The 27,129-nt window shown below is 49.4% G+C and overlaps 1 protein-coding gene across 1 annotated transcript; it reads right to left on the bottom strand.

Moving 5' to 3' along the window:
• Positions 1-2,484: 2,484 nt before the first annotated feature.
• Positions 2,485-24,939, bottom strand: ADAMTS8 (ADAM metallopeptidase with thrombospondin type 1 motif 8). The gene is made up of 9 exons (XM_084781118.1): positions 22,455-24,939; positions 14,937-15,176; positions 14,049-14,184; positions 13,284-13,451; positions 12,093-12,397; positions 9,989-10,172; positions 7,726-7,898; positions 7,445-7,620; positions 2,485-5,516 (listed from the first exon to the last, which is right to left on the bottom strand). The coding sequence occupies exons 1-9, from the start codon at positions 23,223-23,225 to the stop codon at positions 4,946-4,948; spliced, it is 2,724 nt and encodes a 907-aa protein (XP_084637244.1). The 5' UTR covers positions 23,226-24,939; the 3' UTR covers positions 2,485-4,945.
• Positions 24,940-27,129: the final 2,190 nt, after the last annotated feature.

Raw genomic sequence — 27,129 nt, 5'->3', positions numbered from 1 at the left:
AGTCTTAGCTGTCCTAGACTCACTTTGTAGACCAGGCTGGCCTCAGACTCACAGCAATCTGCCAGAGTGCTGGGATTAAAGGCGTGTGCCACTACGCCCAGCAGGAAGAAAATCAATGGGGCGGGGATGTTGATATGTTCAATGTCCTTGAGGGGCTCGAACATGGAGTTTAAATGCTCTAGGAAAGTGCAGCAACACGGGAAAAGTAAATGCAGATGAAGACAGTACATACATGGGGTAGTCAAAGACCGGGGAACCATGACGATGTGGAAGGATATGGGGTGAAGCTAGGGAAAGAGCTGGAAAGATGGCAAGTTGTGGTCAGGGAGCAGGATATTTGGATTTATGACTTCAGAGGTGGAGAACTCTGAGTAATCCATAAGTCAGGAAGTGGTCTTGGGAGAGGCATGTTGACCCTTGTCATCACTGGGACCCGTCTTTGATCCGATACTCATATGGCTTTTCTCTCTCCTTCTAGCATCTGATGTACCTCCCTTCCCAACTCCCGTTTCTCTTCTTTCTCATCCAGCAAGAGGAACTCACATCTTTTCTTATTTCCGGGGAAATTTATTCCACATGTGTCTGATTCACTAGAGTTTACAGAAACTCGAAATCTCTAGTGTCCAAATATCCTTTCAACAACTTTTTTCCCTTCCCTTTCTTAGAAACAGGAAGTTGTGTTTGGCTAAGGACAACTCTTCCAATGCCCCTGAGACATATACGATGTTAGGAATGAGGAACGGTAAGGTCTGAGGAAGGCTTTATTACTCTCTCCTTTGCTGGGGCAATTGTACATCACCTGCCAGGGGTGGAGAAGGAACACTACTAGAATGTTCTGATCTCACTGAGCCCACCGCCGGAAGGAAACTGTGTTTCAAAGGAGGCAGGTGTCTCTCTGCCTCTCTGCCTTAGCTTGGAGTGTGTTAACATCTTGGCATTTTCTCTCTCGTCCCAGTAGTTGCCGAGAGGAACCCCTCTCTCTCTTGTGTGGTGTTTCGGGGTTGCTCAGCAATATTACGCAAGGATAGCTACGTCTCTAGGGGAATGCCAGAGAATCTTCCCGTTTGAAGAACAGGGAAACGTGTTGGCGTAGAAAACAGACAGGTGCCTGGGAGGAGCCCCCATCTTCCTGAGGGACAGTGAGAGTCTCAGCTCACTCGACTTACTGTCAGTGCCTTTGGTGTGTTAGATGATACTGTTTAGAATATTATATCTCTCTTATCCAGCCTGGATTTCTCCTCTTCTCCCCTTTTCCCTCACTGTACTGGGGGAATCAAAACCCAGGATTTACCTCATGCCAGCCATGCATTCGACCACAGAGCTACTACCCTCTCGGACTCCTACGATATTTTCCTATGCAAAGTAGATACAAGTACTTGTTCCTTTAATGTTTGCCCTCCATGAGCCAGCAAAAATGTCAACTTCCACCCATGACTTCGTACACAGAGATTTTTCTCATAAAAGTCATGCTGTCCTCTTGCCACACACAGGCCTCCAGCGTATCTTTCCCGAGTCCCAGGAGGGCTGCTCCCATAACTCTGCCCTTTGTCTTCTTCCCTTTCTGAATGACCTTGAGGTGGCTGAGGATCTGAATGAAGAGGAAGCCAGGGGTGTGGACGGCTGGCAGGAAAAGACTCCTTTACATTTGGAGAATTCCCTCCCTGAATCTGCAGTCTGCTCAGCTATTTGGGAGTAAAAGGCACAGAAGAAACCCCATGTTGCCTAGACTAGCCTTGAATTTAAGATCCCCTAGCCTCAGCTTCCTTAGTTCTGGAATTGCATAGGTACGCCACTATGGCTAATTTTGGATTTATTTATCTTAAAGATTATAAGTTGGGAAAAAAACCAAACCAAACCAAACCAAACCAAACCAAACCAAACCAAAAAAACCTTGATGCTAATGCACTAGGATAGGAATATTTTGGGTGGCTGTTTAGAATATTCAGATTAAAAGTTTAGCTACTTGCTGAGTCAGGGCCCCAGGGCTTCCAAAGAGAAAGCACAGGTACTGGATTCCAGGAGCAATGGCTAGAAAATGCAAACTCTTAGCAGAGGAAATATAGTCTTTCCCTCTGTGAGCTGAAGAGGTGGCTGTGGTTGGCCAGGGCCTACAATGGTGTGCTCTCCCCCTGCAGCTCTGTTTCTCAGTACTGAGCTGCAGCTGTTGAATTTCCAGACACAAACAAGTATGTATTCTGTGAGCCTCGCTGAGCCCACACAGCAAGGCACAGCCAAGTCGGATTCCATTCTGCTTTGCACATAAGCGACTTTGCTGCCAGCTGAACTCCGGGGCAAAAGCTGTGTCTGGTAATGATACAGGCGGTCAGGATGGCACAGCTGGCCTGACATGGGCAGTCAGCAAAGAGGACACACTTGTCTTTGATTATTTGGGGGAGGATGAGAAACGGAAGGGCATAAAGACTTGCAGAAACACACATCAGTCTTAGCAAACAGGGACACATCACAGGGGGAAAAATCACTGCGTTTATCACTTGTCAACAACATGCCCGTGTGTACATGCTTGTTTATATTTGGGTAAGGCTGCTGCTCTCCTAGTCACTAAAAACCTAGGCAGACATGAAAAAGACACCAGTGATGAGTAGATGTCAACTGCCCTTGTCCAGAGAACAGTGAAGGAGTACAGTAGCGGCTGCCATCCTGCTGGTCTCGCCTTGTGCCCCAAGGGTCTAAGTCCTAATTTATGCTAGTTTTAGCATCCGGATGCTCATGCCCCTATGTCTTGAGAGAAACTGGGAAGCAAGGAAAAAGGGTTTGAAAAACAGGAAGATGTAAATTGAGGTACTTCCCTTCTGTTGCTAGAATGTCATTTCCCTTCCTTCCTTCCTTCTGTGTATGTCTGTGTGTGTGTGTGTGTGTGTGTGTGTGTGTGTGTGTGTGTGTGTGTGTGTGTGTGTTTGTGTGGGTGCATGTGGAGGTCAGAGGTTGTTATCAGCTGTTTTTTTTTTTATACTTTTTATTGATTCTTTGTTTATTTCACATGATTCAGCTGTCTTTCCTGATTGCCCTCCACTTTCCTTCCTGAGGTAAGGTGTCTTGCTGGACCCGAAGTTTGATGGTGGTTATTCCAGCTAGTCAGTTTGCCTGCAGTTTCCTGCCATTGCCTCCCGAGCTTTGGAATTACAGGCAGGTTGTGAAGCCCCTTTGGCTTTTTACGTGGGTAAGGAGATGTGCATGCTGGGCTTCACACTTGTACAGCGAGCACTTTATCCCCTGAGCCATCTCTTCAGACCCTAGAATGTCATTTTTTTCCCCTTTTAATGTCCATTTCATTTCACCCATTTGTGACCAAGGACTGAGTTCTTTCTATGGAAGACAGAGCCAGGGAGCTCTTCTGAGATGAGCCATGAAGACCTGATTTTAGAGGCCTTCAGGGAAATTTCCAGCGGGTAACAGATCGGGACTGTTCCAGGTTAACAGTGCTCACTGGAAGTTGGACTACAAGGGCTGTGAGATGGGGATGAAATGTGGTGGGGGTCAGGTGCTGGGCAGGGGCCGATGTCTCAGGAGTGATGCTCCCTCTGCAGAAGGTGAGAAATGCTGGGATCCTAAGAGGCTCTTGTGTTTTGTCAGCTTAAATGAGGCAGGCCAGCACATAAGAGGGCGGATGGGGCAGCTTGCTGAGTAGAATGATACTGTTTCCCAAGAGTAACAAGCTCCTGTCACCAAAGTAAAACAAAACAAAAACCAACCAACCAACCAAACAAACAAACACAGGCATGGTGGTATACACCTGCAATTTCAGCATTTGGGAGGTGGAGATAGAAGGATCAGAAGTTCAAGGCCACCCTTGACTACATACAGAGTTTGAGGTCAGCCTGGACTACATGAGACCCTCTCTCAGAAACCAAAATAAAAATGAACACCCATTAAAAAAAAATAGAGATCCCAGAGGTACTAAAATCTACTATAACCTATAGGTTATAATTTTCTCTAACACAGGCTTTTTGAAATGTCTCTAAAAGCACAGCCTTCATACTCTCTGGTGGTTGTTGGTTATGCAGAGCCGCAGTCTGCTCAGCCGCTCGGTTGGACTGAGCCTTCTACGAGGCACTGGGGTTTGAGAACCAGTGGTGTGGATAACAGAGATAAACAGCTGCTCACACAAGCTACATTTAGCAGGCCTACTAGAGCCAAAGGCTTCACCTGCTTACTGAAAGTTGAAGATACCCAGGGAAGATGGCAGCTGCCCCATGTGCGCTCCAGGTAAGCTAGTTTTAGCCATTGTCTTGAGTGCTGGGTCTCTGGCCTTTCCAGAGAAACAATGAGCCAGACTAGACAATTTCATTGGCATAATAAGTTCACACTTTAGTTCAGAGACATATTTGTATAAATACTTGAAATGGGTCCTCCCCAGCAGGTGGAAGCCTGAGGACAAGTGGCTCTCTAACAACCCTGTGATGGACGCCATCGCTCTTTACACAACAGATTTGTAACACCGAAGACAGCCATGGTCATTTCTGAAGATAGCTCAAGACAGCTCTGGAGCTTGCTTGGACATTCACCATGAACACCTGGCCTTATACCTCCCATTCACTAATTTCCCCCCTGCTATGAGGTAGATTAATTATTGGGGAAACCAAAATAGAACAGATTTCTTCTTTTTCATGTAACTTTTCTAGTCCTTTGCAAAGAGGCTGGCTCTGAAATCTCACAGTTGGATCAATAAGTGCACTTTTCCTTTTAACCTATACCTTCTACTTGAACATAAGCAAAGTCCAGTCCACTAGACAGTCAACTTTAGGATCTGTCATCCTCATTCCCTCTTCTTCTCTTCCTTATGAATTAGGCAGTACCCAAGGGGCTGCAGTAACAGGAGGCCTAGAGGGGCCATGCCATCTTGATATGTAGTAACACCTCAGAGAGGACCCTTGTCGATACCCCAGTAGCCCAAGTCCATAAGCCTAAGGCAGTTCCACCAAGGGGATCACAGGGTACATGGCTGACTTCCACAGGGCTTCGCATCCTCAGGTTTCAGAGCTTCGTCACAGGTGTCAGAGGCCTGACCTGAGGGGTCCCTGCATTCCACAGTCCGCCTCTGCCAGCTACCTCCACAAGTGCTAGGGCATTCAGACCAGTCCCCCAGCACCCACTCTGCATATGGCAATGACTGGATGATGTTGGTGGTCGCTCTTTCTTTGTTATTCTGCATACTGAAGTCCATGTCATTGGGAACAAAGAAGGTGTATCTGACTTTGGGGGGGAAGACCTCACCAGGCACAGTCAGGAGCTGCACTGTCAGGGGCTCAGGTAGGGCCTGGAAGCTCTGTAGCCGCTCCAGGGTAGCCATGGAGCCACTGTACTTCAGGACGGTCCCCTTCACCAAGATGTCCTGCTCTATGGCAGAGATGGCCAGGTTGCCATTGAGCAGGTACTGTCCATTGGCTGTCTTCAGGGCTAGGTAGTTGCCATCATTCCGGATCCCTTGGTGGCTCCGTTGTTTCACATCAATGTTTGTGGCACCAGCTGGTATGGTGACAATGTCATTGTAGCCATAACTATGACGGAGACAGAAAAACTCCGTTAGGACTGGTGGCTTCCCATCTTGGAAACTGAGATGGATCCCCCAGGTGTCTGGGGCGGGGTGAACAGACAAAGGCAACGAGCAAATAATAAAGTGATTGCCTCCAAGCTCTAATTAATTAGTTGCCAAGGCAGATAGAATTGTCTTAGGCGTTGGGCTTTGCATGAATTTTTGCTTCATCTGGCAAATCTACTGCAGATACGGAGGCAGCTAAATGCCTAGACCTTGACAGCAACACAGGGGTGCTTAGGAGAAAAGTGTGGGCAACCTGGTCCACCCTTGGCTCAGGAGAGAACTCCAATACATTTGCTACCTCACGTGGTAAAAGTGGGCTAGAGCCCAAACTCCTGTGGACAGGCCAGGCTCAGGCCAGGACCAAACCAGAATGAGGACTAACACCCCCTTGTTGAGTCAACCTGCATCTAGTATCAGATGACTATGAGAATAAAGCTTGTTTCTTTGGAGTACTTTGTGAGCATGCCCAGACACCATGAGCAGCACCATGGTTGTTAGTGATGGGGCACTATTGGGGAAAATGCTTGCAGTCCATTGTAGACACGGGGGCTTTATGTAGGATGTCCTTGTCCTTCTCTGGGAGACTGGGTTACACAGAGTTGGGATAAACTAACTGAGGAGGGCATCTGGTGGGTTCTTTGCTATTCTTTCTGTACATCCAGTCTAAGGTGAGGGAAAGGATCCAAGGCCATGTGTCTAGGATCTAGTAGGAAGTGGCTAAGGGACCCAGGATCTCAATAGCTTATGCTTTTCCCCCCCCCCCCTACTTATTTTGAGCTTAAATTGATAATACTTCCATTTTCTGGTTCTATTTTTTTGAGACATGAGACTACCATAACATATGTACATGGACACGAGAAGACAGAAGAGAAGGGAGTGAAGGAAAAAGGATGGAATGCAGAGGGGGAGGATACAGAGAAGGATGGGGGGTCTGGCTGGTAAAGAGACAAAAGCTCTGAGGTTCTGGGGCTGGAGAGAAGTCTAGAACACTAAGAAGTCATATGAATGTACTCGATGCCATCGTGACAAAGGAAACATTTGACCTTGACTTTAGTCTCTGGGACTCTTCAGGAAGTGCAAGAGACATCAGAGAACAGGCAATTACCAGGAACTTAAAGAACCTGCCTGGTGTGCAGAGATGCCCTAGCTTTAATCTCTAGCACAGCAGAGGAAGGAAAAAAAAAAAGAGGAAACCTATGTTTTCTTTCTGTCTATCGTTTACTCAGTGTGACCTTAGAAGCGACAATGGATCCTCTTGTGTCTCGCTTCCTCAATCCTAGCTTAGGGAATGATAGTTTTGGCCTTGCCTGACAGGATGAAAGTGCTCTGGACCGCTCTAGGAGCTCTCATGCATGTAGGGCGCTTGGCTGTGAGCAGCTCTCAGTTCTTAGATCGACAAGGCTCCCTGAGCCGTGGGTTTGGCCCCTCTTCTCTGATGAAGGAAAGATCTTGTCATAGGAAGGCAGGCTCACTGGCCTTAGGGTCAGATATCTTCTCCCATGATTGGCCTCAGGGAGCTGCTTTGTGGCTGAGTGCAGTGTTACTCAGGGTTGCTCTCCTGACAATTGACTCAGAGCTAACACATTCCTGTCCGTGCGGCCTCCGGCTCTTAATGAAACAACGGCTGCTGTGGTCCCAGGATCGCTATAGCTAAATCCTGTTCCAAGTGTTCTACCCCTCCCATCTCAGGAACTCCCATGTTGAGAAGTGACGGTGCAAAGAAATGGCCACTCCCATGTTGTAGAGAAATGGAGTCTTGAAGTACTTATAAGATTCCCCCATCTACATACGCAACAGTTAAGTAGCAGCTGTAATTTAAGTTGGAGGCCATCAGTGCCCAAAGCCTTTTATGTTCCTCTGCCTGGGTTCAACCTCTAGGAGACCCACCTGAAGGGGGTGAAGGAACCGGAGACCTTCCTACAGGCAGTGCCTTTGCCTCCACACACCCCGCACTTGTCCAGCTTCTTAGGTGAGTTCACCACATGGTCACAGCCAGCCTTGACGCATTGCCCCCGGACACAGATGGACAGAGTATCCGGCCCACACAGAGTGCCATCGATCACCTGGGAAAGTAAGAGAGGGCATGGAGCACCCAGAGGCCGTCTGCAGGTGGGGCTGGCAAGAGGTACCTGTCCCCCCATCCCTGTCCAAATCCAGGGGTCTCTTACCTTGGCTTCAAACACTTTGAACTCACTCCTCCCCCGGGCTCTGCAAAACAGCTTGCATCGGTCTCGGGGAGATACTCCTGAATATTTGGGGACCCACTGAAGGGAATTCCCATCCAGGTCAGTGTGGTTGTAGGCATTGTATTTCTCACACTGCTGCTCCCTGAAGCTTTTTCCTGAGAAGAGTAAGGAAGAGCAATGGAGCTAACATACCTGCTGAAGGATGCTGGTAGAGAAAGATATGAATCCAGGGTTCCTTTCTTTCTGGAGGCTTTGGACCCAACCCAAGGACACAGGCACAGCCCATTATTTCTAGACACACCTGTGTGTGTGTGGGGGGTGTGACCCTTTAGCCTCACACTGGGATTTCTGGCACAAGTACCTTTTCCAGCTGAGGATGTATGATTGACACAGAGCTTTATTTTCAGGAGCCTGTTAACTATGCTTTATGTTGACTTCCCTAGTAACAACAGACATGCGACAAAGACTCGCTGACATTTCTAGCCCTGATCTTGCCTCTACATCTCACTTTCTATAATTCTGAATATCTATGGGAGCGCTCCAACTGCAGGTACTATAATTACCCCCAAATCAGCATTATCTTATTCTTCCCATAATTGGTTTGATTTGGCATTCATTATTATGCTTCTGAGTGAGGCTGGCACTCCAGCACCCTGAGCATTTCCAGCATCTCTCTGTGCTATTTCTAATCTACCACAAACGACATCTTCTGCTGGATTCAGGAAAATTTGTGATTCCAAATGTCGGCATATAAATCTCATATTCCCCAGCCCCAGGCCTCATGTCATTCTTTGGAGACCCAGTGCTCAGTCTCCAGTGAGCCTCCCCAGTGCTCACACATGAAGGTATATGTGCACAGCTTTTAGACCAGTCTACCCTTCAGATGTTAGTGTTTTCCTCGAACCATCCTGAATGAAGCCTGCTCTTCCTACCATGCATCTCCACCCTTGCATCTGAATGGCCCAATGGAGATTCTAAACACAGTTGAGCGGTGCTGAGTTTGTGAGCCCATCCTGGGGAAGGGGTCTTGGCTGCGACTGAAAAAGTGTCAGGGTGACCTAATAGGAAAGTTGTCATGGACAATCTACATATGCTTCATGTTTCCAGGCTTTAAGGACCTCTGTGGTCTGGCTTTGACATGGTGCAACTTCTGCTTGGCTCTACCCAAGCGAATGATAGTGTTTCTCATACCTGCCCCATCCTGGAACATAACCTCCTGTCTCACCAGCCTTCCTTGGCCTAAACTCTCTGAGCATAAGGGACAATTTGTCACTAGCTGCACTGCAGAGGACAGAGACTGTGCCTTGTGCATTTGTTATCTTCTGTGTCTACTACAGTTGTGGACACAGAGGCCTTGACTGACACTTGAGAGGAAAGGCTGATCTCTGTGCATGTGACATTGTAGTGTCACTTATCCCCCATGCCTACCTTGAAGACTGTCATTAGTACCATGGAGAAACTGCTAGAGCTCATACCATTGCTGATCCTCCCTGTTTAGCAAAACTGCCGAGCCTACAGATTCCCCTATTAGACACCAGCCCAATGCCAGGGCGTCTTGGCAGTTGGGGGAATTTCTCCTAAAGCTCCTCTTGTCTTCCTACTCTGCCAACACTTCCTGGAGCTGCCCAAACTGGCACTGGAGGAGATGGTAGAAAAAAAAATCCGATCCCCTTTCCTAAGTTGGCTTCTGCTCCCTTTCCACCTTTGAGTTTGTGTGTGTGTTTTCCAGCATGACCTCGGGGACAGAAATGAGCAGGGGGAGGCAGAGGGGATGCTCCTTCTGGGGAAGGCTCTGTCAGGTCTGGAGGGAAGATGGGCAGCTCTTTTCAGGAGGAATGTGCCCAGGAATCAATCACACTCAGAACCGGGCCCCCCGGCCCCCGCCTCCTGCCTGGGCTGAATGCTGGCTGGGGAGAACTTGGAGGTTTGGCTCTGCCTCTTGCTTTGGAAAAGGCTGCCATCTGCACATAGAGAAGGGTTCAGATGCCTCCAAGAGGATCATTACCCTCCACACAACCCCTCCTCAAAGGTCCCTCCCAGACAGATTTGGTTAGGAATGACATGCTCTGTCTCTCTCTGGAAGACCAGGACATCATCATCAGCCTCTCCCCTAAAGTGAGAGCCGTCCCAGGTGCCTGAGGATGGTTCTCAAGCTTGGTGTCTTGCAGAGCCCACATAAATCTAGATCAGAGCTCAAGTCTGAACCGAAAGAGACTTCCCATCAGCTATCCCGGCAGGTGATTACCATTTGGTGGACAGTCCTCTGTGTTACATGACTGGTACTTGACTCTCTCTCCCAGGCAAAATCTTCCTCCATTCTGAGGCACTGGATTATCACACTCACGGTTGGAAAACTGTATTCCTCCTCCACAGGTGCGAGAACATTCTCCCCAGGGTCCCCATGGACCCCAGTCTCCATCTACCACAGCCTGCAACACACGATGCTACTGAGTCAGGACCAAAGGGGAGCAGATTTCAATTGTCTATGCTACCTGGTGGCTGTGGGCCTGACTCCTTGTCTAGGTATTCTCATCTGAGGGTACTGAGTTCTGTAACTGATTTCAATTGCTTGTCTAATGGTGGGTGTGGCTTCCTTGGATGTAGCTTAGTAAGCACAGAGGCTGTGCTGGGTTTGTTTGCTGTGACTGCCCTTACCCTAGCCAGGTGCTCAGCCCAATAGCTGCTGAACGAGTGTGAGGGAGAGACCTTTATGGATAAGTTTGGGTCTGGGGCCTTAGGTCTCCACTGGTGCTCACGCTGTCCTCAGTGGCAGGAGTCTAGAGTCATTGCCTCATCTGGGGAGAATGTATGTCACTAGCACTCAATAGATCAAGACAATGATTCTTCTGAATAACCAACAGTGCACAGTTTCCCCAATGCCTTTCCTAGCTCCAAATGTCACTAGTGCCAAGGCTGAGAACCCGTGGTCTAAAGAAATGACCGCAGAGAGGTATTGCCATCATTCTAACAGCCACTGGCTCCAGTCCTAGGATAGGGATGGCAACAAACAGAAGGGCTTCCAAGTTTACAACTTACTTCTGAGAACAAAGCCTTTCCTTTGATAGCTCTATCAAGGGCTCTAAATTAATCTTCTTCTCTTACCAAAGCAACACTTTGCTCATATAAAAATGAAAACAGAAGACTGTAAAAGTAAATACAGGAAGAAAGATAAAGAAAGCAAACAAGCTTTCAAAATGCATCACTGCCCAGAAAGAAACCATTCCATGATTTTCATAGCATCCTCTCGTTCTTTTGGTCCAAACAGAAAATCCTACAGTGGTGGTGCTTTCATTTGATAGAGGCATGAGACTGCATACAAAAGTGAGTTTCCAATCCTGCCTTTTCACTTTGTGGATAGACGCTCCTGTGACTGTTTTATGTCACTCTCAAAGTTTGCTTGGTCCTGCCTCTGAGACGAGCGGTTGGACCCTTCTCCTCTTCTTTCAACACCACAAGAAGAGGATGAATGGGAGAACAGGAGGTGGCTGAGCTGGAATCCACACATCCTGCGCCAGCCCAGGCTTCGGGTGGGAACGTGTGGCTTCCACAGCCCAGGGGGGCTCCCAAGCTCAGCACAAGAGCATGCCACCGAGGACAGCCCTTGGAATGCGCTTGGGCCACCGTGGCGATTCAGCACTGGGCAGGGACCAGGCTATGAAACTCATCGGATGGTATTTCATCACGAAGGCTCCATGACTCGCAGGAGAAGAAATGTGATCAGCCTCGCCGCTTGGATGTATTAAGAGCAGGGAGAAGCAGCGAACCACTGAAAACCCTCACTGGCATTGCCTTGGTTTTACACGCAAGTTTCCTCTGTACTGGGCCAAGTTTTCTCTTCCTGGACACAGGCCACTCGGATCCCTTCTCCCCTTCTCTTGGAGGATGGCATTCTTACCATTACACGTATTCTCTGGTTCCTACTAAGGAACTCAGCTCAAACATGGCAGGCTGTGCATACTCAGTCCCTGATGAAATGTTCCTAGTCCACGTCACTCTCTATTTATAGTGGATTCCTCTAGGCTCCCAATTTTAGTGCCCACCTTCTGGCCTTCATACCTTCAGTAATCTGCATAAGCCTTCAAATTAGCTACAAAAGAGCACCAAAAGGGGCACGCTAAACTTTGGGGAGTAATGGCAACAGCTCCATAGACACCGGCAAAGCTCAAAGTTCCCCACACATGGGGGTAATTACAACTTGTTTGGTTGAAAGAAGGCTGATTTTTCTGATAATTAACAGTTGCAGCTTGGCCCGAACTGTCTTAGCTCCTGACTCTTACTCACACAGACAACCTTCGCCTCCCTCTCCAGCTTTCCTCTCCTCCCTCTTATCACCTCTCTATTTTCCTCACCTTGGGATTCTCCACTTCCTCCTTGAGCACACAGCTGCCGTCCAGGCATAGGTGATTGGGGCCACAGGGTGTACCATCAGCCCAGAGCAGGCTGCCATTCTTTGTGTGGCAAATGGGCTCATCACTATCCTGATGACGGCACCAGAGCTGGACGCAGACGTCCTCCACAGAGGTGTTGGGGCAGTGGCAGAAATCAGGCCCAAAGATCTGCTTGCACTGCTGGTCCAGCTCATAGAGGGTGCTGTGGCCTGGGAGGCCTGTGGGAAGGGGCAGGACCGAGGTGGGGGCATCCAGGAGACAATCTCCTGAGAATAGAGGAAACAGGTGAGTCAGATCGAGGGCAAGGCCCTGCGCTCAGCTCTGCATGGTCTCCTGCACTGAGCTCCTACACTAAGCTCCAATTCTGAATGATGCCCTTGACTGCCTAGGCATCCTGGTTTCTTCATCTTTGATCTAAGAACATCACCAGCGCCCAACCATGTGCACTGTTTAATTCTGGGCAACTGTAGCAAAGGTTTCTGCAGGATGACTTTTCTCTTGTCAGGTACCTTCCCTGTGATAATCCGTGTGCGTCTAGTGACTGCCAGCCACTTGCTCTATTAAACCACATCCCCGACATGCAAATAAAGCCTGAGTATTGACATTTGTACAGCCTACTATTTTTGCATCGGCTCTATATCATTGCCTCCTTGAGAAAAATCTAGAATACTTGCTACACTGCTTTGTTTGACAATCTAAACTTTGACCTGGCACCTTTGCCCTAGATCCTTGCTCTCATGTGACCTGCCACAGTCTTTTTTGTATCTCTGAGCTGCTGTACCACTCCAGCCTGGAACATTCTTTTCTCTGCTCTTTCAAACTACAAACAGTCTTCCATTCCTTTACGTTCTGTTTAAACTCACCACTTCTAGACAACCTTCTCAGACTAATTCTTTCTGCTTCAGAATGAATAAATCTAAGTTAGCCCAAGGCTCGGCTTTGGGAAGATGGGGGCAAGGAAGAGCATTCTGGGAGGATGCTTAGCATGCCTTTCTAGAGTGACATGTCTCTGAAGTCTCTCCCCACCCCTATGGGCTGTGTGAGAAAGCACAGCTGCTGGGAGTCCCCAAGGCACAGCAGGTGCCAACAGCGATGAAAGAGGCTCTATAGCAGATGGGTGGGAGAAGCCGAGGGGAGCTGAGTAGGGCATACCGTGACCGTCATCCAGGAGCTCTGTGAGGTAAACAGCACTGCAGGGAGACCAGGGCAGCGTCTTGTTCACGTAGATGAAGAATGGCGCCATCATGTGGTACTTGCCCATGGGCCCAAACAGCCTCACACAGGGCTTAGAATCATCATGGGGCATGCTGAGAACGTGCCCTGGTTGGGGGATGAGGGGAGCAGAGAGCTGTGGTCCATCCCAGCTGCCCACACCTTCAGGTCCTGCTCATGCATTGTTCCCTATGTGGCCGGCAGTGTTGATAGTCTCAACTGTCCTTTCCTGTTACCCTCTCCTCATTGGTATGGCCACCCCGACTCCCTGAACACTTTCATTTTGGGTTTTACTCTCAGCATCCTACTTCCAGGAAGTGTTTTCAGATGACCCCCTTATTTTCTGACGTAAGCGGATCTCACGTTCACTTCCACAGTTGGCTGTCTAGCATGGTTCTCTCTTCATAATCCATCTTCCCACGAAGCCTGACCACTTAGCTTACTTACATCATCATGGTGACTGAACACGTCTTCCATATTTTGGCAGTCTCTGGGTAATGCTGCTGATGGCCCAAGACACCAATGGTTTTATGCTTAGAATAGGAGTGGAGCCAGTAATATCAAGTATAACATCGACCTACATAGAACTACTTTGTCAGTGGCTACGTGTGAGGCTGCCTCCTCCTCAGAATCCAGGCAGCTGTGGACTTGAAAGAGGCAGCTTCCGATGATGTCCAAAGCAAGCTCTGGCATGACGAGACTTACCTAGTTCATGGGCCAGGGTATAGGCTGCCTGAAGCCCCTCGTCCTTGATCACTGAGCAGCTCTTGTTGGGGTCACAGATGGTGCCAACGTCTGCCATCCCCAGCGTGTCACACTGCTCTCCTTTCCCGCAGAAGTTCTGTGTGGCGAAGAGAGAAGGTTAGGTTATAGAGCTAGGCATGGAGACCAGAGGTAAGCGCTCAGGGTCCCCCTCAGCCTTCTGAGAGACAACACCCGATGGGGAAAGCCCTACTGAGCCTGCTAAAGTGTTTAGAAAAGAGTTGGAGTTTCCATAGAGTTCAACACTTAAGAGTTGGAGAATCCATAGAATTCAACACTTAGACATTCCACCTAGTTGTCTTGGCTCCTTGAGTGTCCCATCTTGGTTGTTATAGGTCACCTATCCTTGGTTTTCTAACCTGGAGAGGGGTCCAAGAAACATACATGACCATGCCTGGCATACATGACCATGCTCATTGGCCATCAGGAAAGCTATGGAAATCACCATAGCTGCCCTCTTATGTGGAGGGCTGGAGTCAGCCTCCCTGTTACCATCCCTATGCCTAACCAGACTGAAGACAGAACCCCTTTCCCATTTTCATGTCCAGACCTCTGCCAGGACTACTTGAGCCTGTTTCCTCTTAACATGACCTCAGCAGACAGCTGGTCACAAACTTTTGGAAAAGAGCCCTTATTAGATTCTTCTCCCCTTGCAACGGCCTCACACTTGTCCTCCTGACCTCCTTCTCCTCATTCCAGTGAGAGGCTGCCAAACTCCAGCTGGGTCCAGCAGGGAGACAGTTCCCATGTCTGGCCTGGCCTCAGAGCCTTCCCTTTGATCTGCCCATCCCATCTCCCATCTTCCTGGGCTTTCAGAGCCAGCCCACACACCTGTCTGGTGAACAAAATGGCGGTGTCGTAGTGCTCCGGGTGGCGGTCGCTAGGCTTGTTGAAGTGCCGCTGCCAGCTGCAGAAGTTGCGCAGCGTGAGTCCGCCATTGTCCGACACCTCGGGGCCCCATCCTTCCTCTTCCACTATGAGCACTTTAACCACCACGAGGTTGATGGAGTTCCTGATGCTTGGGTGCTTGTAAATTCGGGCTGCCATTGACATCACTGTGAGGATGTGGTTCTACCAGGAAGGGGGACAGTGGGAGAACGCAATCACTTTCATGGCCTTAGCTGCCCACTCCTACCACCTCTTGTTAAGAGACACTTATCTCACACATGCAAGGCTCTAGGCTGAGCCTTAGATATGCAACCTCCCATGAGGAGCAGCAAAACATCCGAGGACTCAGTGGTATTTCCCCAGAGAAGACGACCAAGCCTCAGTGGCTAGCCCAAGATCACAAAGTGAATGAGCCATCATCTGAACCCAGACCTGTTTGACCACAAAACTTATGTATTCAATATCCAGACCAGCTCACGGGTGACCTATTTCCTAGTAATGAATTAAAATTCAACACAGGCAGCTCTTCTATTGCACCAGCAACATTTCAAATGCACCAGCAGCTGATTATGGAGCATGGAGGCTGCATTGGAACTGCAAAGAGAAAGTTCTGGCTTGGGTGGTTTATTCCGAGAGCCCGGAACACCAACTGGTTCCTTGCCTGGCATCCCCATCTTCCCTGGCATCACCCCAGAAGCAATAGCTGAGGGCTCACGGTCAGTGGAATTTCCCTCTTAAAATCTGTCTGAGCATTTCCCCGGTGCTCGTTGGAATAACTCCTACCTGTTAGCATGGGAACCACTGACTCTGAAAATTCTGCTCTAATAATCACCCTCAGCAATGGCTACTCGGTGGTAGCCACTGGTCACAGTTGACATCTCACCTCATTCGCTTCTCACAGCAAGGATAGATCAGGCATTGGCATTCTGGTTATAAATGAGAGAGTCATTCAAGTTCATCACACGACTATTAAAGACTAGATGCCAGCCCAGGTGTGTGTCTGAGGCTCACATTCCTCCCTAGAGTTCCCAGAGCTTAGCCTTCTGGTCTCTGCCTGAACAGCTCACCCCCCCCCCTCCGTATTTATTCATCTCTGCTTGGGGCTTGGGAGAAGCCAGAGGGCCTAATGAGACCCACACACAGAGGATCCCACCTGCTTCCAGTTCCACCCAGGCCAGCTGAAGGGCCTATGGTCCTACATCATTAATTGGCTTCTGGCCTATCCTTGAGCTGCCAACTGCTTTCTTGCTGGATTCCAAGGCTTCGCGAGGGGAGTACAGATGGGAGCTTGTTGTCCTGCCTCAGGGACCTCATGGATTATTTTTCAGGGGCAGAGACAAAGGGTGACAAGCTGGCATGCTTTGAGGTCATGGTGTGGCCCCCGCTGGAGCACTTGTTTGCATGCTTTGTCTTTTTTTGCTTCCTGGAAGCTTCTCCTCCCTCAGCTTCCTTCTTTCTGTTCTCCTGTGGTTTAAGGTGGGAGCAGAGGAGGAGGAGGAGGAGAGGCTATAAAGGGGACATTCCATTGAGGAAGGCCAGGCGTGGGAGTTCCAGATGCCTTCCATTTGTGAATGGGACCTATCTGTTCATCCCGTGGGCAATAGACCAGATGTTTCATTACCTCCCCATCCCCCACATCCCTCATACCCCCCACACCCCAACAGGCTGGCAGGTTGCTTAGCATGCCATGCACTCAAGCTTGTTTAGGCTGATGTAAACATCTTATCAGCAAAGCTGCAACTTGGCATCTGTTCCTTGAGTTGGATTGTTGAGGAGAAAAAAAGTGCAATCACATCGTTATGCAACTGGGGGTGAGCCTGAGGAATGGAAGCTTTTGAGACAAGTTCCTGGCCAGATCTTCACTGCTTCTTGAGGGAGGACAGACAGTCTTCTGGTCTGTCAATCGAGGCTAGGCTAGGCCTGGCTCAACCCCTGGGAATCTCGTCTGGAGAAGTTTGTAACTAGCCTTCCAGGATTTCTTCCTGTTGAGTTCCAGTTCCGTGATCTGAAAACTAGGGAGGGTGAGGTCTATTTCAAAACAGTGTGAGAAACAAGAAGCTGGCTTCTAGGTGTTCAACCAAGGAGGTTTAACGTGAAGAATCGGAAGATTTGGGGAGTCCGAGCATGGTCTGCATATGCAAGCTGACCAGACCAGACCAGACTTAGGTAGAGTGACAGATGATGCCGTAGTTCCTCAGGGAAGAGACAAAGAGCTACGTGGAAGGAGTACAGTACAGGGAATTTGTGAGACCTTTTCTCCAGATACTGAACAGCAGTCAGGCTGAGACAGCCAGGAAGTCTTTGTCTCCAGGCAACAGCTGGCCATGAAGACATCTTAAGTCCTTCCCTGTCACTGACGAGCTCAGAAGGCAATCTGCATAATAGTGGAGGGCCCTCGAGATTCTGTGATCTAGTCCTTTGCTCCCACCTCCACGTCCAGCTAGATCTTCTAGACACAGTGGCAGGAAGTTGGCATCGTAGCTCACCTCATAGTTCTCCAGGGACAAGGACTGCTAAGCTTGAGCTAGATGTGCCACCTGGAGACTGTGTGCTTCATATTCCACCTCCGTTCTCTGCCTCCTGAAGGATGGACCTGACTTACAGATCTAGTATCTCTAAGTCCAAGTGTCATGGGGAAAGGTCAAATGGCTTGCTTGCTCTGCCACCTGGTGTCTATTTATACCTTTTGGCTTACCATACAAGTACAAACTGTGAGCTCCAGGGTGGGAGTGAGATTCTTCCCCTACTGACTGAGGCCCCTGTTGTTTGGCAGGCAACCCCCAGAACTATGCCAGAGTGATGGAAGCCCATGGTCACCACAGTCAAGGTGAGTCAAACAACTTAAATGTCCTTAGGTAAAGGTGGTGTTTTGTTTCCCCTGGGGGTCTTCTCTGTCAGTATACCCAGAATTATTTGAATTAAAGAATTCCTCCCCCCAAGATCCTGGATGCTCCTGTTGGCAATCAAAGCCTGCCTTTGGGATCCTTGTGGAGGCTGAGCTTTCGCAGGGTGCACTACCACCAGCTCCACATCCTGGTGACAATGTCACCTGGAGTACTTTGTTTATCCGCTCTCACACAGTGAGTACTAAATCCTGTGTGGCATGCCTGGGGCTGTCCACATGTGCTGTCCTTATTCTTCCTTCCCAGTGGACTCTAGGACCTAGGACAGGACAGTGCTGTAAGGAGGAAATGGGAAAGCAGAGGGGCAGGAAAGAGCAAGACTCACATAGTCATCCTTTACCACATCTTGCTCCCCAAACGGCAAAAGGTGTTGCTGCAAAACCTACCCTTATTCAGAACTGCCAGAAGCCAACCATAAACTCTCAGAGTTGGGGCAATCAGCAAAGATGGTCTCTCTGCCATATGGGACAGCAAAGTTGAAAAGCAATAGCTAGTATTTCAGTGATGTGTAGCTGTACCATTATACCCACTCTTGACAAGTGCTTGCAACCACTAAGGACAACGCTAGGAATAGCTTTGCTGAACACCAACTGTCTACCAGGCTCTGACTCAGATGTGTCTCATGCTTTGCTACATTCTCAAGACAATCTCAAGACTTGGGGAATACTTCTCCTATTTCCCTGGTGAGGAAATCAAGGTCCAGTGAGATAGATACTTGCCTAGGAACTCTCAGCTACTTCTATTTTCCTCCTAAGCCTATGTTCCCGGCCACTACACTATCATCAATCTTGGCTGCTACAAGGAAAGCCAAACCCAAAGTTTGCAAGTAAACAAACAAGCCAGGCTGCCCTGCCATGATCTGCACACACCCAACATTTGGATATTTGGACATTGTCTTTGGGAAATAGTCAGTATCTTTAGTCATTCTGACTGTAGCGGATGCAAGAGATGGGAAGGTCTCATTGTTTGGAAGGTGGGCTGAACATAAGTAAGTCCCCGCCCCCCACGAAACCTGACATGGCTGTAGAGCTGCTGCTGGAGCCTGTACCTGCTTACCATCCAAACCGGCACACTACTGACACCAAAAGACGACACTCTTTACATTGATGCTACCAGGCAGAGATTCCTCTGGGCAAAACGGTACAGGATAACTACAGTACCAGAGCTTGTGGGGGAACAGTGACGGCAGAAGGTAGAGGTAAACGAGATGACCGTGACAGCCTCTGCCCCGAATCAGCTGCCAGGACCCTTGCATCTGGGAATGCTCCAGTTTGCTTTGGAAAAGAAGACCACTCCTACACGTTCCCGGCTGAGAAGACGGTTCAGAAGGTCCGCATAATGCTCGGACTCTGTTCTGCTCCAAGTCTGCCCAGAGAACACTTACTAACATCTGAGGTGTAGCCAAAGTTAATGGGCTCTCCTAAGGTGGTCCCTCTTTTCAGGAAGCTCCCTTGGTCCCAGCTCTGACAGAAGTCGCAGCTGTTCAAGGCTCCAGAATTCCTTAGCCACTGAAGAAGGGAGTTATGACTTCTGCTTGAGGTCTAGGTGTTTTGCTCATACAAGTTAACTTTCTCCATGAAAGCCACCAAGTCCTGGTACTTTGAGACCTGGTTGATTCAAAGTCACCTCCTCCATACAGAAGACAAGCCTTAACATGTAACCAGCCAGAAGGCTCTGAACAATTCATTCACACATAGAGAAGTCACTTTGGGGTGTCTTTGGGTAATGGGGGGGGGCTGATGTTGATGCTAAGAACCCCTGATCTGTTAAGGAAGAAGAAGGCGCTTGGGCCAGGTAACGCATTCTGGTCTAAGCATCTGTGAGGCTGCCTTTTGATGGAGCCCTTACCTCTGAAGCCAGATAAGGAGGTGGGAGGCAGGGGTCCCTCTTGTGAAGGGATTAAGTGAACTCATTTGCAGTGTTCTGGTAAATGTCATTGTCACTTAGCAATGATACCAGGCTGGATCATAGCCAATTCTTTCTTGAAGCTTTGAAGGCAAAGTTGGTTTCTTTTCAGAATGGGGCTTGGGACCTTGAGGGGGCATCTTGAGACTGCTGGATTTAAGGAGCCATGCCCCAGTGCGGACAGATGTGAGAGGGCGATTAGAACCACACGTGTTCCTCATGAGAAGATGCAGCATGATACAGCAACAAGCAATGCTAGCCTTAGGCTCAGCAAACCTCAGGTGTGTGGCAGATACAGCTTGCCACTGGATACTCTTTCTCTGCATCTCTCAGAAGCATTTCTGTTAAGGTCATGCATAGAAGACCATCCTGTAAATGGAGCGTACTCAGAAAGCAGCTGGACCAGACAGACATTGGCCTCCTCATCAAGCAGTCTCAGTGATGCTCAGACCAGAGTTAATTACCTTGTCCAAGTGCCCTTGTTCTTCCTTAAAGGATCAGGGGTTCTTATCATCACCACCCCCATTACCCAAAGACACCCCAAAGTGACTTCTATCTGTATGGATGGACTGTTCAGTTTCTTTGCAGGTTTAGGACTGGCTTCTGTATGGAGGAGGGGGCTTTGAGTCAGCCAAGTCTCAAAGTATTAGGACTTCGTTTTCTTAGAGAAAGCCAGCTGGTGTGAACGACACACCTGGTCCTCCAGGCAGAAGTCAGCATAACCTGGGGGTGGGGGGGTGGGGGGAGGAAAGAACCAGATGTCCTGCTTCCGGTAGCTCGGGAATTCTGGAGCCTGGACAGCTGTGAACTTTGGAGACTTCAAGTGCCTCCTTGAAGGAAATGTTTAACAACTCAGTGTTTAAATGAGCAGCTGAGAGGGGTGCTAAGAAGGACATTTTGGCTCTGCATTCTGAAAAACTGACTTGTCCTGCAGCTTCTCCATGTTCTTGTTGGTCTTTCTACGCTTTGGCCATCCAGCAGGTGTTAGGGACTGTTCTCATGTGGGGGTGGATATAATTTTTAGCTCTGCGTTTGTTCCTGGAGAAGCCTAGAGACAGATGTAGTGGTCTTGGTGAATTGGGAAGCCCCCTCCTCGCCCTTCTCTACATCTTTAATACTTAACCAGGGAAAAGGAGTCAGAAGAAGTGACTGGTGCCTCCTCTTAGGGTAGGCAGAGAATCAAATATGACGTCAGTGTCAGCACAGATCAGAGCTCAAGGGGCCGATGGCTCAGAGCCCTCTGTAGTATTCTGAGCAGAGCAAATGCCACTAGAGCATGCAGGGACACCGTCCCAGGTTTAGCTGGTCTGTGCAGTGGATAGAACAGCAGTCACATGTGTGGACTTCTCCCCCACAACCCTTTCTGTCCTCTCCACCTAGTTTCCACCGGAACTTTCTCATCAAACACATCTTCATCACAGGAAGGTGAGAAAGACCACATGAGAAGCAGCAGGTGCTGTCCCTTTGCCTGGCCATTCTGCAAAGGTAATGTCCATGCTCCTGGCACCCAAAACGGCCAGGCACAGACTGATTCTAGCTAGGATGGGGATCCTAATCAAAGGCACATCACTGCCAAAGTGTTAACTGGGCTGCTGTGGTGCTGGGATCTCTGACTGGGGAAACTGTGATCTCTGGCCAAGTCAGTTTCCTTTATCTGAGCTAACATTTATAGTGCCATATATTCCCCCCCCCCCCAAATGGGACCCTTGCCCCTTGTCCTTCTTGTAATATATCTTTGCCCTGTCTTCAGAGGGACGTATTGGGAACACTTCTTGCTGAGTCAGCACCAACTGCATGCAGTAAGGAATGCTGCTCAGCTACCAGCAATAAGGTCCTGGACTCAGGTTTTCTGCCTAGGTCAGTTGAAAGCTGATTCTGGGCTGAGGTGTAGGAGATATAGGAACTGGGTGGACCAAAGCTCAGCCCTGGTTGCTTTGAACACAGTTAACTGAAAAAGTCCATCCTTTAGTCCTGCTCCCTCCCTCCCTTTTCTCACCGAAACTTCAGTTTTCTGGGCTGAGCCCCTAGGCAAAAATTCTGTCCTCCTTCCTTCTTGCGCTTGGATGCTGGCATTGCCAAGTTCTGCCGGGGCTGAGCGCCAGGTTGGCAAGGTAGCCTGTGCCCCTTGATCAGAACCAGCTGGGCGAACAGAGGTTGGACAGCTTCCTTCCAGGTTCAGTTCCCTCTAAAGTCTTTTACTTACAGGAGCCTCAGTTCTGTACCCAAACACAGTCACAGAGCCACCTTGTGCCAGCCCAGCTCCCTGCCTTAGGGAGTCTCAGAGAGTCTGGGACAGTAGAGAGCTGCGGGAAGTGGGACTAGGAGGGACAGGGCTCTTTCAGAAAAGGGCAGTTTTCCTCTCCTTCGGGGAGAAGCAGGTGCCTGGGGATTGCGGGAGACTCAGGATGCAGGCTCCGAAGAGACAGAGCCAGCGCCTCTACTGTAAATTGGAAGGGACGAAAGGTTGGGAAGCCGGGATGGCAGAAGTTAATGGAGTTACTGCTCTTTCTCACAAAGGAGAAAGTCCCGTTTGGGGCTGGGCTTGGGAGCGCGAGGGATTCCCCCTCCCCAGTGGAAAGGGAAAGATTGAAAGTCATGGGGGAAGAAGCAATGGACTGTTAGACAGCGTCTGTGGGAGGCTCTCAAGTCCTACCTGCAAGTCGGTCCCATAGAAGGCAGCCATGGACGCATCAGCCACCAGCAGTGTTTCCACGAAGCGAGCCTCGGACACAAACCTCTTGCTCCTAGTTTTGAATCCGATGGGTGGTGGCAGTTCGCGCGAGTCTTCTGTTTCTTTGCGCAACCCTTCTTTGTCCTGCTCCCTGTCCTCTTCGTTGTCACTTTTCTCCTGCCTCTGCCCCTCACCCATCTCCATCTCCCACTCCACTCCTTGAGGGAGGGGGAAGACCTCGGCGGCGGCGAGCCCGGGGTCCTCGCGGCGCTGCCCCGGCCCCCAGCGCTGCAGGCGGTGCGGCTGGTCCAGGGAGTCCCCAGCGCCCTGCGGCTGAATGGTGAACTCCTCGCCTGCCAGCAAAAATGAGCCGCTCAGCCCGCGACACAGGCTCACCGCCACCAGCGACTCCAGCTCCCCATTCACAGTGCCCGAGAAGAAGCAGCCGCGCAGTCCTGGCTCGTCCCCGGCCGCCGCGCCCGAGCCCCCAAGGTGCTGGATCTTGAACTCGGGAGCCAGGAAGCTGGCGTCGGGCGCCAGGCGCAGCACGAAGCCCTGGCCGAAGGCAGACAGGTGGAAGGCGAGCTCGCTCGCGCTGCCCGGCAACCGAGTGGGCACCACCAGCTCCGAGGCCTGTGCCCGGGTTCCCGGCCCCGCCGGAGCGCCGCAGACGAGTGGCGGCGGCCGCAGCTGCAAGAGCAGCAGCAATAGCAGGAGGGGCGGCCACCGGGCGGCGGTGGGGTCTCGGAGCATGGGGGCAGAAGGCTGCGTAGCGCGGGAGAGCGAAGAAGGCAGCAGCGCGCGGGCAGGTGCTGGTGGCCCAAGGCGGCCGGGCCGCTCTCTCCAGGAAAAATGATCAATCAGATGGGGAGGCCCACTCGGCCAGAGGCAGCAGGCGCCGCGGTCCCCTGGCGGCCCCTCTGGTTCGCGCAGCCCGCTCCTCCAGCGCCCGTCAGCTAACCTAGCAGAGTTTGAGCAGCTGGCACCCAGGGCGGCGAGCGTGTGTCCTCCGCGCTGTCCGGTGCAGTCGCCTCCTTTCTCGGGAAGCACCCGAGTGGGCTGCGGAGCCTTTCGTATTTATATTCTTTCCCGGCTTTGACATAAGAGGTTTATTTTTGATCTCTCACTATTCCCGTTTCCCCTCCCCTGGGGTCAGAGACAGAAACAGAAAAGAGGGATAGGAGGGGAAAAAAGAAGGATGAAATGTAAAACCAATCAGGAATCAGTGAGCCCATCCCTACAGTTAAGTAGTTAAGTGTCAACTACAACTCTCCCCCCCCCCCCATTTTCTACGCAAAGACCCACGTCAATTCCTGTAATGCTGGACAGCCCCTGAAGGCAAGTCCTAGAGGGGAGAGACACTAGCTTCTTCTTGTGCTAGGGCCAGGTGCTTGTGACAGACACACTCTGTCTGCACTGTTGTCAGCGACACTATTCAGATTCCTGTACAGACCGGACAGTGTTAAAAGAGACTTTGGGAGAAGGTTCCAGAGCCTTTAATGGAGAACACAAGTGAGGGGTAGGAAAGTCATAGTGAAATCATGCTGTCCGTTAAGAACCATCGCAGAACTTAAAAAGTGCCACCTGGTCAAGGCTAGCAAGGACACTTAATTGCTTGCTTCTGAGGGTAGTCGGGGCAGACAGTGAGAGGTTACCATCCAGGAGGTAAAATGTATTCAATACCACTAAGTTCCCCTTTCCCCTGGGAGGAGGTACTTCTCCAGCCTGTCTTTTGTCATACAGTTCTGTCAATTGCCTCGGTGACATGAGGAAAGGTGGTCAGGTCCCTTTTACTGTATTGCCTACAGCTCCAAATACATAAAACTGCGGGAAGTTAATTCACTCTGCCACATGCCACATCTTCCTGCAGAGAAGGGTGGGACCCAGGAAGAGTGATGAAAGTCTTAAGACCACAAAATTCAACATTTGGATCCACTCCAGCCATAAGGGTTCAATTCGGGTCTAGATTGGATTCAGAATCACGATCTGTAACCAGGACAAGTCTTAGCCACCTGCTCCGCGCCCTTTCTGAGTGGCCAGCGTAGAGGACACAGCGTTTACCAGCTCACCTACCCCCAACTGCACAGCCTTTTTGCTCATGCTGAGGGTGCCTACACTTGGACCATTCTTACTTCTTCTAGCCCACCGTATCCGTTTCTGTAGCTGTGAAGGGTTGACGTACGTGCGAGACTCTCAGGGCTTGTTACCTACAGAGAGGAGGCTATGAAAGTGACTTATGTCGCTGCAAAACATAAGGAGAAGCCACAGACACTGCAAGTCCTCTCTGCTTTTATAGCAATACAAAGGGGGTGCCTGAGGAGAACCTTCCAGATGCAGAATCTCCCTCCTTCCCTGCCAGAGAGCTGGAAGTTTGGGAGAAACGCTGCTAAGGGAAGGAGAACGGAAAACATCACTGCATTACCAAAAACGAACAAAATACCCATCCCACCCCACTGCAGTTTAACACCCCTGGGACAGTGTGACCTGTACAGAAAAATGAGTAATCCCATTCGTCTCAGGGCTGGGATCACTTTTCAATTACTGGTCTTTGCCATTAAGTCCTTTGCTCACTGTTTTCCAGTGTGGAACTTTTTTTGTTTTGTTTGTTGTTGTTGTTGTCGTTGTCATTGAGGTTCGTTTCTTTCTTGAGACAGTGTCTCACTGCCTGGCTGGCCACAGACTTCTTAGTCTCTCACCTTAGCCTCCTGAGTGCTGAGGTCAGGGATGCTGTGGCGTCATGCCTGCCTTTCAGCTTCTGGTTTTCAGTAGTAGTTAGGTCCATCATTGTGCCTTCTTCCCCCTTTATGGCTATCTGAGAAGAGCGTCCAGCTTCTCTTCTATCCTTAGATAACCAGGCTGGGGGACTGAATGTTGCTTGTGTTTAATCATTTGGGAAGGTTCTGGAAATTGTGGCTGCTACTGTTGTAAGACAGACAGAACCGCCTTTGGATGCCCTTTTTGGAGACAGTCAGACACTGACTTGTGAACTTTATGATGTCCCTTTTCACCAACAACCACAACTACTGTCACACACCAATTGCTGCCTGGCAGACCATCCCAGGAGGCAGCCAGGTTGGCAGGTGAAGAGGCGTGCTGGATTCACCCTTCCCGGAGGTTGCGCCTCCATGGTAACTTCCAGGAAATGCCTGCCATTTGCAATGCGACCACAAGGTGTCACCCCTACCTTAGCTATGATTAAGCCAAGCCTTGCAGGCATGGTGGGTGGTTTGCAGGGAAGACCCTGAGAAGCATGGTGGGTGAAACCAGTACAGCAAAACAAAACTATCACAGCCCACCAGCGAAAATCCCAAATGGGCCAATTATGGAGTTCCTACGTTACCATTTTTTTTTATCATCAAAGAATGTAACTGCCAAAAGGCTTGGCAAACTGTGATGCACAGACCAAGACTTTTGTACATCCCACATGCTAAATAAAATGTTTTATATATTTTAGATGCTAAATATAAAAAAAAGACCATTAATATTTCACGACCCTGAAAATGCCATTAAATTCAAGCTTCAGTGTTCATACCAAAGTTTACTGGCAAGAGATATTCATGGGCACTTTGTCTGCATTTGAGCTGTAAAGGGGTCAGACTGAATGAGGTTTTTTAAAAAAAGGAGGTTGCTGGCTAACGTAAAACAGTATTAGTCTGAATTTCTCAAGTTTGGAGTGGGGGGGGGGGCTGGAGAGAAGGCTCAGAGGTTAAGAGCACTGGCTGCTCTTTCAAAGGTCCTGAGTTCAATCCCAGCAACCATATTGTGGGTCACAACTGTCTATAATGAAATCTGGTGCCCTCATCTGGTGTACAGGTACACATGCAGGCAGAACGCTATACATAATAAATAAATCTTAAAACAAACAAACAAACAAACAAACCCAAAAGCTAGGTGGCGGTGGCCCATGCCTTTAATCCTAGCACTGGGGAAGCAGAAGCAGGCAGATTTCTGTGAGTTCATGGCTAGCATGGTCTACAGAGTGAGTTTCAGGATAGCCAGGGCTAAAACAGAGAAACCTGTCTAGAGAAACAAGACAAAATAAAACAAAACAAAAACTTTGGAGTGTGGGATGTAGATGCCATATATGTGATTCTTAGGAAGTAAGAAGCTCAAAATAAATTTTTTTTGCTATGAATATGAATGGGAAATTATTTGAAAAGTCACGATGTCTTTGTTTTGTCTTTAAATCTATATTTAGCAGCCATTTATTATTTAATTAACATTTAAACAATTAGTTGCTTTTGTACTGACTTATGCTGTAAGCTTATGTAAATTTTAAGTTGTTTTTAGTTCTCTTAAAATGTGTTTAGATTTCTTTATTTTATTTTATAGGTATGAGTGTTTTGCCCACATGTATGTATATGGACCACATGTGTGCCCATGGAGGTCTAGACGAGACCATTGGATCCCTTGGATTTGAGGTTACAGACAGTTGTAAGCTGCCTTGTGGGTGCTGGGAATCAAAGTGAGGCTGTCTGGAAGAGTAGCCAGTGCTTTTAATAGTTGATCTCTCTCTCCAGACCCTTTGTTTTCTTAAAATACTCATTCACTTTTGTGTGTGTTTGTGTATGTGTATTTGTGAATACTCTGCACACCTTTGGAGGCCAGAAGAAGGCACTGCGTAGCCCATCTTACCAGTCTCCACCTGTTCTTTTGA

This window comes from Acomys minous (assembly GCF_964271855.1).
Source record: "Acomys minous genome assembly, chromosome: 5".
Lineage (NCBI taxonomy): Eukaryota > Metazoa > Chordata > Mammalia > Rodentia > Muridae > Acomys > Acomys minous.
This window is presented reverse-complemented; position numbering and strand designations above follow the sequence as displayed.

Bases quoted from the DNA above. Each gene is read 5' to 3' on its own strand.
- ADAMTS8 (XM_084781118.1), bottom strand. From the start codon at position 23,225: ATGCTCCGAGACCCCACCGCCGCCCGGTGGCCGCCCCTCCTGCTATTG. The intron at 12,398-13,283 runs GTATGCCCTACT...CTCTATTCTCAG, and splicing joins GCTCCTGGATGACGGTCACG to GAGATTGTCTCCTGGATGCC. The intron at 7,899-9,988 runs GTAATCACCTGC...TACTCTTCTCAG, and splicing joins AGAGGACTGTCCACCAAATG to GAAAAAGCTTCAGGGAGCAG.